The 16,900-nt window shown below is 43.4% G+C and overlaps 1 protein-coding gene across 3 annotated transcripts in view; it reads left to right on the top strand.

Moving 5' to 3' along the window:
- LOC132871692 (ephrin type-B receptor 1-B) overlaps positions 1–16,900 on the top strand; it is a 940,976-nt gene that overhangs the window by 843,977 nt on the left and 80,099 nt on the right. For all 3 annotated transcript variants that reach the window (XM_060906104.1, XM_060906105.1, XM_060906103.1), the window contains exon 9: positions 590–654. In XM_060906104.1, coding sequence (XP_060762087.1) covers positions 590–654 — 65 coding nt within the window. The remainder of the gene's footprint in view (positions 1–589; positions 655–16,900) is intronic.

Below are 16,900 nucleotides of genomic sequence, written 5' to 3'. Positions count from 1 at the left end.
TATCTATCTATCTATCTATCAATTGCGCTCGCACTGTGTGTTTTGAGGGTTGCTATTTTGCTCTGTTTAGGCGGAGCTCAATTTCAAACCCATGTTCGCTGTTCTCAAACCCAGGATTGCTTGATAACTTTGGGAAAACAGATTACAAAGAACCAAAATACTGATCAAACAATCCACAGCCTGCAGACATGCATCATGCATGGAAGCACAAGATCAGGTGAAATCAAGCAGATGGGCAACCAGCAGACAAATTCAGCAAATGAACAAAGAAACAGTGAAACAATCAAACTAAAGAAGTAAGTTGGAAGAAGAAAACTGGAAGAAAAAGAAAGAAAGAAAGAAAGAAAGAAAGAAAGAAAGAAAGAAAGAAAGAAAGAAGCTAGCTAGCTAACTAATTAACTCTAGTAAAAATGCACAAAGCATACTCCTAACCAGAAACCAATGTCTGAACCAAAATATTCCATCAAGAATGAGACTCTACTCAATATGTGGTTTAGTTCAAGCAGCTGAAACAGTGCCTTTGAAATGATATATGCTACTGGATAAAAGTTTGACAAGCTCTCTCTCTCTCTCTCTCTCTCTTGCTCAGGAAACGAGCCTACAGTAAGGAGGCAGTGTACAGTGACAAACTTCAGCACTACAGTACAGGCAGGGGTGAGGATTATTACATGTCTTCATCACTGCACACAAAAGACACTGTTCATTCCTCAGCCCCTTTCCCTCCACTTCCACATGGCTGTGATGGACAGGTTTCAGTTATAATCACCATCTCAAGAGCCAGGCAATGACAGCCACAAAGCTTTCTCTGACGAGAATGAGGGAGAAAAAAAATGAAAGACCAAGTGCAGGATGAGGGCCAAGGATGTGTGTAGTAGTATGTAGCAGAAGAGTGGTGCAAGGGATTATTTAAAAGCCTGCATTTTGTAAGAAAGTGAAACTGAATATTATTTTCTTTTTGGCTTCACACAACACACCATAAATTTAATACAATAAATGCAGAGAAGAAGAAATAAATACACAAAAAACTTTGTACACTATATTTTACCCATTTCACAATTTATGATATTACTTTACTCATATTAGAGTTTTGTCACATAATTTTCATGCCATTTAACTTTTGCTAATCTTTACACATTACCTACCCTTTATTTGCATAATTTATTTCAGTCTATTTTATATTTCAATCTGTTTTATATTTTACCCCGTTACATTTTGCTTGTATTATCTTTTGCCAGCAGTTTTAACCACATCCTCATTTGCTCATATTACATTTCACCCAAATAAACTCACATCAAACAGGACTAAATGGAACCATAAAACCCATTGTAGTAAATCAGACAAGCCATGAAGTGGGAGTATGCATTTGGTTTAATGTGTATAAACTCCATACAATTTTGCTGTTGTAGTATATGCCCACGAGAACTTTTGTGTGGTAATGTACACTCAAGTTTATGGACATCTGACTATCACACCCATATCCAGGTCTTCCTCAAACTATTGCCACAAAACTGGACAGTCATTTGTCTAGAATGTCTTTGTATGCCATAGCATTACAATTTCCCTTCAGTGGAACTAAGGGGCCCAAACATGTTCCAGCATGACAATGCTCCTGTGCACAAAACAAGCTCCATGAAGACATGGTTAGTCAAGATTGGTGTGGAAGAACTAGAGTAACCTTCACAGAGCCCTGATCTCAACTCCATTGAACACCTTTCTGATAAATTAAAAAGCTGATTGTACCCCAAGCCTGCTCATCCAACACCAGTGCCTGACCTCACTATTGCTCTTGTGGATAAATGGAGAAATCCCTACAGTCACTCTTCAAAAATTTAGTGGAAAGCCTTTGCAGAAGAGTGGAGGTTATTACAAGAGCAAAGAGAGACAACAGCACTACGTTCACACTGCAAGGCTTAATGCTCAATTCCGATTTTTTTGTGAAATCCGATTTTTTTGTGAGGTCGTTCACATTAACAAATATATGCGACTTGTATGTGATCCTCAGTATGAACGAAAAGCGACCTAAAAGTGTTCCGCATGCGCATTGCAGGATACGACGACATCACACGCAGTGAGCATGGCCAGTGTTTACGGAAGTAACCTAAAGTTTCCTGTGTATGACAGTAGCCAGCATGGAGTACCTGGCGATGATGCAGTTGTTGTTGCGACGGAGCCAGAACATGCACAATAGCCTGATGTTAAGGAGGAGGTTGAGAAGGAAGAGGGCAAGGGTTTTGGCTCAGGCATTCTGCGGGGTAATGACTGCAACCTCCGTTCAAAGGAACGTGTGGGTGCGGAGTCGCACTGATGTCATGCGCCATGTTGTTGTAACTTTTTTTGAGAGACCCGCCGGCTACTTCAGCGCAGAATAGTGATGTTTGTGGCTTGTTGATGACGTGTAAGTCGGATGAATGCGACCTGGCAGTTCAGACTGAAGTCGCATATGAAAAGATCGGATAGGAATCGGAATTAGGACCACATATCCAAACGGCCTGGGTCGGATTTGAAAAAATCGGATCTGTGTCGTTCATATTGTCAATAAAAGATCGGATACAGGTCACATATGGGCGAAAAAATCGGATTTGAGTCACTTCAGCCTGCAGTGTGAACGTAGTGCAGGTGTCCACAAGCTTTTGGTCATAGAGTGTATATTTTGTATGGAAGCACTGAACCACAAATTGTGTAAGTGCTATGTCATCACTTCCACCTGATATCACATTATTTTGACTTAATAAATCTTTATTTCAAGATTTTGCTTCAAGTTTATACAGTGAGAATGACCGTTATATAATTCAGTCAATTTACGTGTTTGGAATTGAAACCTTAACCAGATCTGATTGTATCTTTGCATCATTATGCATCTTCCTGCATAAATGTTACTTAAGTTGCATACACATTTAATTATGATTTTTTTTTTGCTGTAGTTTAGTTGAAGATTACCACCTGAAGCTCCAGATAATGACCATCTTTATTGTGACTAGACATTGTTGTAATCAGACTCTCTCCTGTCCCTGTGGAACTGCAGTAACCCAGTTCTCTGAGTACAGTTATGGTGCTCAAATACCCGGGCCACACCTGCACACTTGGGTGTTTGAAAGAGCTCAGGATGGTTTACAGCATGGTTGTGTAAATCATCCTTGTCCTGTAACTTCCTGTGGGTTGCTGAGGTCCATGGTAGAATATGTTCCTGTTTTGACAGTTGAGGCAACATCTTGCTTGTGTTCTGTGTACTCAAACTGCCTATTCAGTGTGGTGTGCATTTTGATGGCCTCACAATAACACGGTGGTGAGCTTTCTGACACTTTGGCTATTTCTGGTATTGATACACCCACAGTAAGTGAGAGAGAGAGAGAGAGAGAGAGAGAGAGAGAGAGAAAAAGCATAAGAGGGCAGAGCTTGACCTGACTGTTACCGTCCCAGATGGACACACACACACACACACACACAGTGTTAAATGTAAATGGGTGATAATGTGTGTGAGCACTTGGTTTAGTACTCCAGATGTTGCAGGTTGACAGGTCTTCACAGACACTGCCTTTGGGCAGTACAACAGATTGTGAGCTGTCGCATCATCACTCTTGCTAGTTATACACCTGATACACACACACACACACACACACACACATGGGGTGTTACACAATGCCAATATATATACCTGTATCTGTATCTACATTCACATTTAAAACTGAAATGGGCATGGTCTAAATCAATGGCTTTCTTTCTGTCTTTACTGTCAGCATGGTGTATGAATTCTGTCTCAGACAGCTCCTTGTCAGGTTTGTAGGTGATAGCTGGATGTAAAAGCAGACAATTGTTTATTAGGCAAACTGGCAGGCAAATCCAAATTGTAAGAAAAATAGCAATACCAGAAACAGACAGTGGTCAGGTAATGCACAAACAGGGTATTAGAGGCAATATCGAAAAAAGGTACAATTCAAAAACACTGAGTCAAAACTAGGAACAATAATGCAGGAAATCAAAGGCTTGGTAAAGTCAGACGCAAGGAACTGAATGTTTACTTTACAAAGACTAACTGCTGTGTGAGTTTTTATAGGAGTGCAGTGGTGATTGAGTCTAGGGGTGTGATTAGTAAACAGGAGACTGTGAATGGTGAAGTGCAGGATGGGTGTTGTAGTCCGTCGTGGCCATACTGGAAGGTTGTTGTGAATCCTGGGAAGTTAAGTCTTGAGTGCTAGCAGGTGCAGATATGACATTTCTCAACCTCAGCTACATCACTCAATTTCATAATTCGTCCCACCTAGTAATGTGCACTTGTGTGTGTGTGTGTGTGTGTGTGTGTGTGAGAGAGAGAGAGAGAGAGAGAGAGAGAGAGAGAGAGAGAAGAGGGTCAAAGCTGTCCTTTGCGGGAACCCAGCAGCACTCTTCAGGACAGTAGCCCTTCCATTCCACCAAATATTCTAATTTGGCTTCTTTGTGGCAAGAGTGTAGTATGTCACAGATGATGTAGGCTGGGTGTCCATCAAAAGTGAGGGGTGCAGGAGGTGAGATATGTGTGTGTGTGTGGGGGGGGGGCATGGCTGGCTATTGGACTTGGAATGCCAGGTTTCAGGCATGATGCATAGAATGTGGGCAAGAACCTACTGTGCCTGGGCAGGTTAAGCTTGTAAATAACATGTTTGATGTGTTGTAAGATTTTAAAGGGGTCACTGAATTTGGCACTGTATGTTTTTGCAGGCTTATGGGTTCCTGAAGTCCTTGGCTGATAGCCACATTCAGTCACCTGAGTTATATTGGAGGTTACTTGTATGTGACGGCCAGTGAAGTCCTTGTATCTTTGTGCCACTTGTTCTAAATGCTAGTGGACACTCTCGCACACTAGCTCACTGCATTTGAACCACTCATCTACATCAGTGGGAGAACTGTCCATTGGGAAGAGGGGAGGTTGATAGCCAAATACACATTAGAAGGGTGTAAGACAAGTCACAGAGTGGTGTAAAGAGTTGTGAGTGTATTCAGCCCAGGGTAAGAACTGTACCCAGTAATCCTGATTTTCAGTGCAAAACACTCTGAGCAAACACCTGATCTCTTGGTTGGCCCTTTCCACCTGTCTAGTTCACTGTGGGTGATAACCAGATGTCAAGCTCACCAAAATTCCCAGCTTGTCCATGAATCTGGACCAAAGTCGTGATGTAAACTGGGGGACCACGATCACTAACTATGTCTTCAGGGATGCCAGAATAATGAAGCACATGGGAAAAGATTACTTCTGTCATTTCAAATGCAATGGGGAGACCAGGTGGAGGAATGAGACTTAAAGACTTGGAGAAATAGTCAATGATAACCATGATTACCATGTTGCCTTGGGACTTGGGAAGACCTCTAATGAGTTCTATACCTGTGTGGGACCAGGGATGCTGAGGTGTGAGAAGTGGCATGAATTTGCCTACTGGAAGCCCCCGGGGTACCTTAGCTTGTGCACATGCTGAATATGAGGAGATGAATTGGTAGATATCCATAAACATGTATTAAGTATTTAGTTAACAGTTGGTGGGTGTGCTGACTACCTGGATGCCCGATGGCAGGATTGGTGTGTACCCAGGTGATTAACCAGCCTCTGAGGCATGGGGAAACATAGTTACAGTTGGTGGGGCAATTGGCAGGAGCATGATATGGCAAGGATTGAGTGAGTTCTTAGTCTGTCTCCCAAGTCATGACTTTACCAAAGCACATTGGAGGGATAATGGGTTCTGGAGTTGGAGGTGAAGATGGGTGGATACAGGACAGAGATAACTTAAGTGTCTTTAGTGTCTTCAGGGCTTTGCACTGAGATACAAGCTACTGTTAGTTTGGGAACACAGAGACAATGCTGGAAGCAAGATTTGGACCACTGTAATATTTCTCTGTCTAGCCATGAAATCTGTGGGTTATGCTGTTGCAGCCATGGAAATCCCAAAATAATGGGTTGGTTGATAACAGTGACTAAGAAGGAGATGGTTTCATAGTGCAGCATACTGACATGGAGTATGAGAGGCTTGGTGCTTGACGTGATTATGCCACTCTCAATGACTCCACCATCAATAGTCCTGATCTTTAGGGGTTGTTGGATTGGTTGTGTGTGGATTTGCATTCTCAGCATGGTGTCACTGTCAATGAAATTTCCTACAGCTCTGGAATCCATCAGGGCTGAGAGAACATAAACAGATTCTGAGAGCTTTATTTGCACATCAAGCATGAATGATTGGTGAGCGAGAGACTTAAATGGACTCACCAAGAGAGGGCTTTAGGTGGTTGGGTATCTCTCAGTTGTTATTGAAGCTTTGGAACCTTCCTGATGAGAAGCACAATTTGGCATGCGGTTTGTGGAGTCCCCACAATAGAAGCACAGCCTCTCTCTGCACCATCGCTCATGTACAGAAAGGCCAAACTTGGTGCTTGAGATCTGCATGGGCTCTTGGTTTTCTGTGACACTTGGGAAGTTATTGGGAGTGTGCAGCAATGTTTAGCTCCTGAGCAGGTTATCAGGTCAATGAGATTGATGAAAGAGTCAAGAGGTTTGATCAGTCTGACATGCCAGTTTGGTGAGTATCTCAGGATTTAGACGTAGGCAAAAAACAGCTTTTGAGGCAGCCTTATTCTAGCTAATAACTGCTGCAAGCATGCGGACTTCAAGAGTATACCCTGCAACATGTCTCTTCCCTTGTTTAATCATGAGTAGTTGTTCACTGACCTCGACCCCTTCGGGATTGTGATCAAAAATTCAGTGAAACAGCTCAATGAATCAATAGTATGAAGATGTAGACTTGCTGCTCTTCTCCCATACTGCAGTTGCCCACTTGAAGATTTTACCAGTGAGGAAGCTGATAAACTGAGCAATTCTTTGTTGGTCTGTGGTCCCCATTTGAGCAATGAAAAACAGGGAGCATTGCATCAGAAATCCCTTGCACTCAGATACTTCTCCTGAGAACTTGTCAGGACAGAGGATAAGCATACTGGAGTTCATAACCAAAGGGACACAGGGTGGGCGAGGAGTGCCTGCGACACAGCATTGGTAAGTTGGATAACATGGGCATCGAGTTCACCCAGACATTGCTGCTGTTCTCCTTGGAGATGGCCCTGTGCGGAAAAGGCAATGTGCCTGCTCTCTTTTGCTACATCCATGTGGTGACTGAGTCCAGGTGTATGTGATTTATAAATGGGACACTGTGAATAATGAAGTGCAGTATGGGTGTTGTAGTCTGTGGTGGCCATATTGGAAGGCTGCTGTGAAGTTTGGGAAGTGGAATCTTGAGTGCTAGCAGGTGCAGATGTGACAGTCTTCAACCTCAGCTACTGTACATCATTCAAGTTCATAATTGGTCACATCTAATGGTGTGCACTAATGTTCATCCATCCATTATCTGTGATCAGTTATCCTGTACAGGGTTGCAGGCGAGCTGGAGCCTATCCCAGCTGACTATGGGCGAGAGCCAGGGTACACCCTGGACAAGTCACCAGGTCATTGCAGGGCTAACACATAGAGCCAAACAACCATTCACACTCACATTCACACCTACGGTCAATTTAGGGCCATCAATTAGCCTAACCTGCATGTCTTTGGACTGTGGGGGAAAATGGAGGAAAACAGGAAACCCACGCAGACACAGGGAGAACATGCAAACTGCACACAGAAAGGCCCTCGCCGGCTACTAGGCTTGAACCCAGGACCTTCTTGCTGTGAGGCAACAGTGCTAACCACTACACCACCGTGCCACCCCATGCACTAATGTGTGTGAGATTGATTATATATGCACACACCGATCAGCCATAACATTATTACCACTGAAAGGTGAAGTGAATAAATAACATTGATTATCTTATTACAATGGCACCTGTCAAGGGGTGGGATATATTAGGCAGCAAGAGAACAGTTAGTTCTTGAAGTTGATGTGTTGAAAGTAGGAACAGTGGGCAAGAGTAAAGATCTGAACGACTTTGAAAAGGGCCAAATTTTAGCACAAACTGCTGAAAAAGTTAATGCTGACATCTTTCTGCTTTAGCCAGCATTAACGTTTTCATCAGTTTGTGCTCCAGTAGCTCTTCTGTGGGATTGGACCATATGGGATAGCCTCCATGCCCCATGCGAATCAGTGAGCCTTCGACACCCATGACCCTGTCACTGGTTCACTGGTTGTCCTTCCTTGGACCACTTTTGGTTGGTACTAGCCACTGCATTCCAGGAACACCCCACAAGATGTGGCAGTTTAGAGATGCTCAGACCCAGTCATCTAGCCATCCCAATTTGGCCCTTGACAAATTCCCTCAGATCCTTGCCCATTTTTACTGCTTCCAACACATCAACTTCAAGAACTGACTATTCTCTTGCTGCCTAACATATCCCACCCCTTGGCAGGTGTCAATGTAATGAGATAATCAATGCTATTCAATCGACCTGTCAGTGGTCATAATGTTATATCTAATTTTTATATATATATATACACACACACTAGTGTATATATAAAAAAAAATCTCCTTCTCACCCCCGGCGGGGGGGTGGTATCCATGTCATCCTCAAGCTCAGGTCCTCTACCAGAGGCCTGGGAGTTTGAGGGTTCTGCGCAGTATCTTCGATGTTCCTAGGACTGCGCTCTTCTGGACTGAGGCTTCAGATGTTGTTCCTGGGATTTGCTGGAGCCACTCTCCCAGTTTGGGGGTTACTGCCCCAAGTGCCCCCACTACCACGGGGACCACGCAACCCTTGACCTTCCACATCCGTTCCAGCTGCTCTTTCAACCCTTGATACTTCTCAAGTTTCTCATGTTCCTTCTTCCTGATGTTGGCGTCAGCTGGGATCGCCACATCTATCACCACCACCCTCTTCTGCTCTTTGTCCACCACCACTATGTCCGGTTGGTTAGCCAGGATCTGTTTGTCAGTCTGGAAGCTGAAGTCCCACAGAATCTTGGCCCTGTTGTTCTCAGCCACCTTCTGTGGTATGGCCCATTGGGACTTGGGTATTTCTATTCCATACTGGTTGCAGATGTTCCTGTATACTATCCCAGCCACTTGGTTGTGCCTCTCCATGTACGCTGATCCAGCTAGCATCTTACACCCTGCTACTATGTGCTGGACTGTTTCAGGGGCTTCTTTGCACAGTCTGCATCTTGGGTCTGATCTACTCTGGTAGATCCTGGCCTCTATGGCTCTTGTGCTTATGGCCTGTTCTTGTGCTGCCATGATTAGTGCCTCTGTGCTGTCTGTCAGTCCTGCATTATCCAGCCACTGGTAGGATTTCTTGATATCAGCCACTTCCTCTATCTGACGGTGGTACATGCCATGTAGGGGTTTGTCTCTCCAGGTTGTCTGTTCCTCCTCCTCCTCTGCACTCTCATCAGGGTTCTGCTGCCTGAGACATTCACTTAGCAGTTCATCCTTTGGGGCCATCTTTCTGATGTATTCTCGGATTTTCGATGTTTCATCCTGGACCGTGGTCTTGACGCTCACTAGCCCTCGGCCTCCCTCTTTCCGCTTAGTGTATAGTCTCAGGGTGCTGGACTTGGGGTGGAACCCTCCATGCATGGTGAGGAGCTTTCTAGTCTTGATATCTGTGGCTTCTATCTCCTCCTTTGGCCAGTTTATGATACCAGCGGGGTATCTGATGACTGGTAGTGCGTACATGTTGATGGCTCGGACCTTGTTTTTACCATTCAGCTGACTTTTCAGGACCTGCCTTACTCTCTGGAGGTATTTGGCTGTGGTTGACTTCCTTGTGGCCTCTTCATGGTTTCCATTAGCCTGTGGGATGCCAAGGTACTTGTAGCTGTCTTGGATATCACCTATGTTGCCCTCTGGTAGGTCAATCCCTTCAGTCCGGATCATCTTGCCTCTCTTTGAGACCATCCGGCCACACTTGTCCAATCCGAATGACATCCCTATGTCATCGCTGTAGATCCGGGTGGTGTGGATCAGCGAGTCTATTTCTCGCTCATTCCTGGCATACAGCTTGATGTCATCCATGTAGAGCAGGTGGCTGATTGTTGCTCCACTACGGAATCGGTACCCGTAGCCGCTCTTCGTGATGATCTGACTGAGGGGGTTCAGGCCTATGCAGAACAGCAGTGGTGATAGCGCATCTCCTTGGTATATGCCGCACTTGATGTTGACTTGGGCAATGGGTTTTGAGTTGGCTTCTAGGGTTGTCTTCCACATTTCCATTGAGTTCTGTATGAAGGTCCTTAGGTTCCTGTTGATCTTATACAGTTCCAGACATTCCAGTATCCATGTGTGTGGCATTGAGTCGTAGGCTTTCTTGTAGTCAATCCAGGCAGTGCACAGGTTGGTCTGTCTCTTCTTACAGTCTCGGGCGACTGTTCTATCGGCCAGTAGCTGGTGCTTGGCTCCTCTGGTGTTACTGCCAATTCCTTTCTGTGCCTCGCTCATGTATTGAGCCACATGCTTACTCATTTTTGCCGCAATGATGCCTGACAGGGCCTTCCATGTTGTGCAGAGACAGGTAATTGGCCGGTAGTTGGATGGGATGGGTCCCTTCTGGGGGTCCTTCATGATTAGGACTGTCCTGCCTTGGGTTAGCCATTCTGGGTGGGTTCCATCCCTCAGCAGCTGGTTCATCTGTGCTGCTAGGCGTTCATGGAGTGCAGTTAGCTTCTTCAGCCAGTACGTATGGATCATATCGGGGCCTGGTGCTGTCCAGCTCTTCATCTTTGACACTCTTTCTTGGACGTCTGCCATTGAGATGGTTACTGGTTCTTGTTCTGGGAGGTTGCTGTGGTCAGCTCTTAGGTCCACTAACCATTGGGCATCGGTGTTGTGTGATGCCTTTCTTTCCCATATGTCTTTCCAGTATTTTTCCACCTCAGCTCTTGGTGGGTCTGACCGGTTGTTGTTCCCCTGCCATTGAGAGTACACCTTGGCTGGTTCAGTGGAGAACAGCTTGTTTATTCTCCTGGCCTCTCCTTCCTTGGTGTATCTCCTCAACCGGGTGGCCAGAGCTGTTAGTCGCTGTTTGGCAGTTTCGAGTGCCTCTGGTATGGAGAGTGAGTTGTACTTCCTGGGCGCCCCTTTATTCACCATGTTCCCTTTCTGTATTTCAGCTAGCTGGCTAACTTCTCTCCTTGCTGCCTTTATCTTGGCCTCTAATCGTCTCTTCCATGGTGGATACTGTTTGTTATGTCCCGAGCCCACCTTGTGTCCAAGCATCTCCATGATTACTGTTGCTGTACTGTGTATCAGCTTGTTGGTCTCAGTGATGGTTCTTGTGGAGATTGTCTTCAGAGCAGCATTCACATCTACTAGTAGATCTTCTGAAGGTACTTGGCAACTCAGCTTCGGTATTCGTCGGGGGCTCCAGGTTTCCAGTTGGGTCACGATCTTCCTTCTCAGGTCAGCAGCTCTTGTGTTGAGGCTGTTAGCTGTTGGGGCTTGGTACCCAATCTCTGGTTGTGGGGATGATGACATCTCCCCGCTGACCTGTCTTCCTGGCTCCCCCTTGCCGTAGCATCGTTGTTGTATTTCATTAATCTCTAGTTGTGATAGCAGATTTCGATTATGGATGTTGGAACACTGGGCTAATAGCTGTTTCTTTGTTAGCCTTGATTGTGGGTTTCGAAGTATCCAATGGTCCCACATTCTCTGCATGTATCCCCTCTCTCTGGGATTGCTTGTATAGTAGCATTCCAGCAAATCCGTATTTTCTGTCCTCATCCATCGATGTCTTGTTCCAGTAGCCCATTTCTCATCAGTTTGCCCTGGTTCCCTAGCAACTGACGCAGACCTTGTTGACCCGGGCGACGTCTGAGCCGGTATGACTCTTTCAGTTATGTTTTCACTCATTCCTGAGGTAGGCTGATATATCATGAGGGGTTTTGCCTAAGGACCCTTACTGGATGATGTTTTGCCCCGACCGGGATTCGAACCCCGATCTCCTGCGTCGTAGTCAGTGAACATTACCACTGTACTATCCAGCTGATATATATATATACACACACACATACGTATAATTTATATTTCAGTTATTACTTTTGTTTGTACCTGCTAGCAGTATTTAGTTGGATAACTGTTTCTGAAAATATCTGCAGACGCATAATCTAATTTAAAGGTCATAGGCAATGGTCGGAGGTGAAATGTAGAATATCAACTTTATTGTCTAGAAGAACGACCCAAAAAGTGAATTCAATCTTTCTAGTGTCTAATTTGCACCCTAAAATTGAATAAAACAGTTAAAATATACTGTTTTGCCCAAGTTCCAAAGGTTTGTTTACATCTCACTTATGAGCACTTTCACCGCCAGGGGACAGTCGTCGTGACATCATTTTAGGCAAACAGACTGAGAGCAGTTCTGTGTTTACTTGCAAACCGAGCACACGTGTACGGACTTTGGTTGTGAGAGGTTGTGTAAAATATCTGAAAGCGATAGCGATTTTGAAGTAGGAAGTCTCCAAATTGAATATTGAGAGGTGAAACCATATATGTATGAACCTATGGCCATTGTGAAGAATGTGGCTCACTGGTTTGACCGTGCGGCCTCGGAATTGGACAGCGACTCGGCCGACTCTGATCGCGGTGACCCCGGACCTCAACAAGACTCGCGCCCAAACGATTTATCCTGGTAGTTATGATAAATTCTTACTTTCATCGTAATACTAAATAAGAGCCCTTTTGAAGAATAATTAAACCGCCCTCCCTAGTGGATATAGGTAACCATTACTTGACAGTGTGCCGGTAGGCCACATTAGCCTGCCATCCACGGCATTATGCTATTTATAGCCTACTCTAAGTGAGGAAATATCCCTTTGTCTCATTTCCACAATGATTGTACAGGATCCCTCAGGATTCTTGACTTGTCAATTGCAAGCAAAAGTAAAACTGTTTACCTCCAATTTTCTCCTTTTTGCTTGAACATTGCTAACCATTTCTTCTTTGACTACTTGATTTTGTTTCACGTGCATAATCCACTCTCTCCACCTCTTCTCCTCTTTCGGAAAAAGTCAACCCTCTGGCTTCACGTGCACAATCCACTCTCTCTGCCTCATCTCCTCTTCCGGAAAAAAACAACCCTCTGGCTTCATGTGCACAATTCACTCTCTCCGTCTCGTCTCCTCTTTTGGAAAAATCCAACTCTCTGGCTTCACGCGCACAACCCACTCTCTCCGCCCTGTCTCCTCTTCTGGATAAAACAACCCTCTGGCTTCACGCGCACAATCCACTCTCTCCGCCTCTTCTCCTCTTCTGGAAAAAAAAACAACCCTCTGGCTTCACGCGCACAATCCACTTTCTCCGCCTCTTCTCCTCTTCTGGAAAAAAACAACCTTCTGGCTTCATGCGCACAATCCACTCTCTCCGCCTCGTCTCCTCTTCTGGAAAAAAAACAACCTTCTGGGTTCATGCGCACAACTCACTCTCTCCGCCTCGTCTCCTCTTCCAGAAAAAAAACAACCCTCTGGCTTCACGCGCACAATCCACTCTCTCCGCCTCATCTCCTCTTTCGGAAAAAGCCAACCCACTCGCTCTGCCTCTTCTCCTTTTTTGCAAAAAGCCAATCCACTCACTCTGCCTCTTCTCCTCTTCCGGAAAAAGCCAATCCACTCACTCCGCCTCTTCTCCTCTCTCAGAAAAAGGTAAAAACTTCTTCTTGAACCGGCCCCGTTGTTACAGTTCACTGCACAACAAAAAGGCATGGTTTTTCTTTGGAAATTCCTGAATGCACGTCTGCACTCAAGCTGAACGGCAATGCAAGTAAACGGAAGTGGACTCAACTCAAGCGGTTTGTTTGTCTTAAATGACGTCACGTGCCGAGTGTTCATGAAAACTGCCGAACAGAAATTCGCCGTGATCCGTGCTAACTTATTTTAATTATTACTTATTAGCAATACTTCTTGGGACCAGAAGAAAATGGCAGAGGGTTTTTTAACATATAAAGTTTCAAATGTGCATAAATTGAAAACCGTTGCCTATGACCTTTAAAATACAGCATCTCTGACCAGGCAGCACACTGTTTCTTGACACTCCCAGGGTTCTTCTCAGCAAGTTTTGACTCGCCACCTTAAACTCTCTAGCGCCACCAGCAGCTCAAAGTCACAAATTTTGCTTGCGCATGACTCACTAACCGTGCATCGCACACGGACAAGCTACACATCAAACCGTGCGGCTCGATCGGACTCGGTGTGCTATTACTTTGGATGAATAAACAAAAGCTGCAAATAAATTGTACAGCTCCTTACATTCATAAAGTTTGTGTTTATCCTGACCTACAAGCTTCATTTCTGTCTATGTCCTTGCTTTTTTGTTGCATCACAGTTCTAATATATACCTCTCATCTTAACCAGATGCCCTATGATCCCTATTAACAAACAAACAAACAAACAAACAAACAAACAAACAAACAAACAACAGTGTGCCTCCCTTTCATGGCTGTATTTTTCTTATTGTATACTACATTATTCAGTGGTTTTTTTTTTCATTCTATAAGTATTATGTATTAATGTGTATTAGAATGGTTCTGCAGTAAAAGTGTTGGCTACACTTTACACAACGTCTGATTAAATCAGCACTGCATCTGAAACACTTTCCAGCTCTATAATAATAATTTCACCTCCTTATTTTCCATTCACACACTTAACTTGCTGAAACACTAAATTCAAGCTAATCATTCAAATGGAACTTATTCAAGGGAGGAAAAAAACCCTCTTTCCATCTGATCTAATGTATGCCCTTGGCAATATAGGAACTTTAATTGAAATTAATGTGTGTGGGGGGGATGAACATCTGTAATAAAATGGAAATAAGATTCCTTGTAAAATATTGATTTAAAGCCATGGCCTGCTGGTCTCAGTCTGATGGTTGGTAATGTAGAATCCCCATAATGCACTTTTGCTCCATAAGGAATGACAGTTTAATAACTGGAAATATAGACTCTCAGTGTACCTGGGAAAGTGGTGTGGAATATCCAATTTAAATGGCATTTATGAACTCGACTATATTCCACACAGAACATGGAATTAATAATTCTAAACTGATTTTAGTTTATATAGAAATCCTTAGGGTCTCATGTGAAATCCCTGGTAACTTTATAGTAAGATGACACTGCATTTTCTAGCTTAGCTGAGAATATTCAGTAACATTCCATTGCAAAACAATTCTACAATTTTTATTGCTGCTTCTTTGAAGGTTTTTTTTTTTTTTAATGGCTGTCACGTCTCCGGAAGGAAACATAGGAGATAATTAACAGATGCAAATATGGAAAATAAATACTGTTTTAGAAAAAAAAGAGAGCAAGGTTATAAAGAAGTTAATTAAAAAGAAATATTCAAGATCCTGCACTACCCCTAGGTCATTATTTACATTTAAGCAACTTTGTGATATTGAGCATTTTAACTCCTTTGTACAAAAGGTGAGATATTCCCTGAGGCTTATCCATTCTATTGATGTGTGTGTTCAGATGACACTCCAAAAGGATTTGCTGTATCATGGATTAGGCTGGTTTTAGACAAACATGTGGAGTCCATGTTTTTGTCCAGCACAAGTGTACACTGTCATTAAATCAAAACTAGGACCAACAAAGTACTCAAATTGTGAAATTCATGTAAATATTTCTATGTTTCTACTTTTCACTTAAGTTGTTAAACTGATCATATCATCTCATCTCTCATATCATTTGGAATGGAAAAAAAAATAGAAAAGAATGCAAAATACAAGCATTTTCACTAGTGATCTCAGAATTTGGATCCCACTGTATGTTGTATGAAGCAACCAAGAAGGGAGGACTATGCAGTATGATTACAAGGGCAAGTGATGGATGAGCAAACAGCCATAAATTAAGCAAATCCAAATTGTCAGAGGACAAGGTCAGGGTCAGGTATGCAAAAACAGCTCAGTAACATTGCAGACAAGGTGCTGGAGTGAGACACATCATTCTGTAAATACAGGAACAAACACCATTGCTCCAAAAAAAAATTCCTTTGATTTATGTTTTGATGATAGTGGTGGAAAGACCTGTCTAATACATCAGTTAGAAATCTCCCATCAGAGTTCAGTTGAATTGAGATCTGGTGAGGGTGATGGCTAAAGAATAGGATTTACATACATCATTTTCTTCCTCAGTAAATCCTTCAGTGCCTCGATTTGGGTGGTTCATCTGGGAAGAGACCACTCCTATCAAAACAGAAATGTTTCATCATTGGATAAAGAGGGTCAGTTTGAATAACTTTGTTTATTTATTATTTCTCTGCAGTGATGCTTCCCTGCAAGTAGACCCTAACCATGGCAGCAAAATACGGCGACAATATAACAGCGCCACCAACCCCCTTCAATTTAGCCTCTATTGTTCTCTTGATGTGCACCACATGCTAACACACTCTCCTTGAGAAGTGTTGAATGACTCATCTGACCATTTTTCCCCCTCCCAAATCTCTGGAGAACAGCGCTTGTGATTTTTGCACCATGGTATCTCAAAAATGCATTGTTTTTGTAATGGGTGGCATGTGCACTGGAGCCAGACTACTCACTAAGTAGTTTTGAGCTTTCAGCCAAAATTTACCAACCATATTTACTAACTTTTTTAAAACCGATGTAGACAAATGAAATGGAGACATCACTATGTTAAGTGTTCTCATTGAAATACAGCCAGTTGAGCTATCTTTGTGAATGAAGCTCCTGCCATCTGTGCACCAGTATTAAACCATATAAGTCACTCAGATATTTTCCTCTTCCAAATCTAAAATCAAGGGATAACTGGTTTCCAGCATTTTTATATATACAGCAGGATATTAATTGCTTGATTGTAGCAGACAGTATACCTGGCTGGAAGTACTGTATGTGCACTAATTATGATTCTCAGCTCATTAATTAAGGCATTTCCTTTAATTTGTTAGCCACCTGTTAGACACTTTGTTAGATACAGTTTCTTTCTTAACTCTATTAACTTAATTTATTTTGGAATTAAGTACGTTTA

The sequence above is a fragment of the Neoarius graeffei genome, chromosome 23 (assembly GCF_027579695.1).
Source record: "Neoarius graeffei isolate fNeoGra1 chromosome 23, fNeoGra1.pri, whole genome shotgun sequence".
Classification (NCBI taxonomy): Eukaryota; Metazoa; Chordata; class Actinopteri; order Siluriformes; family Ariidae; genus Neoarius; species Neoarius graeffei.
Note: the sequence above shows the minus strand (reverse complement) of the source record. Positions and strands in the feature narration are given on the sequence as shown.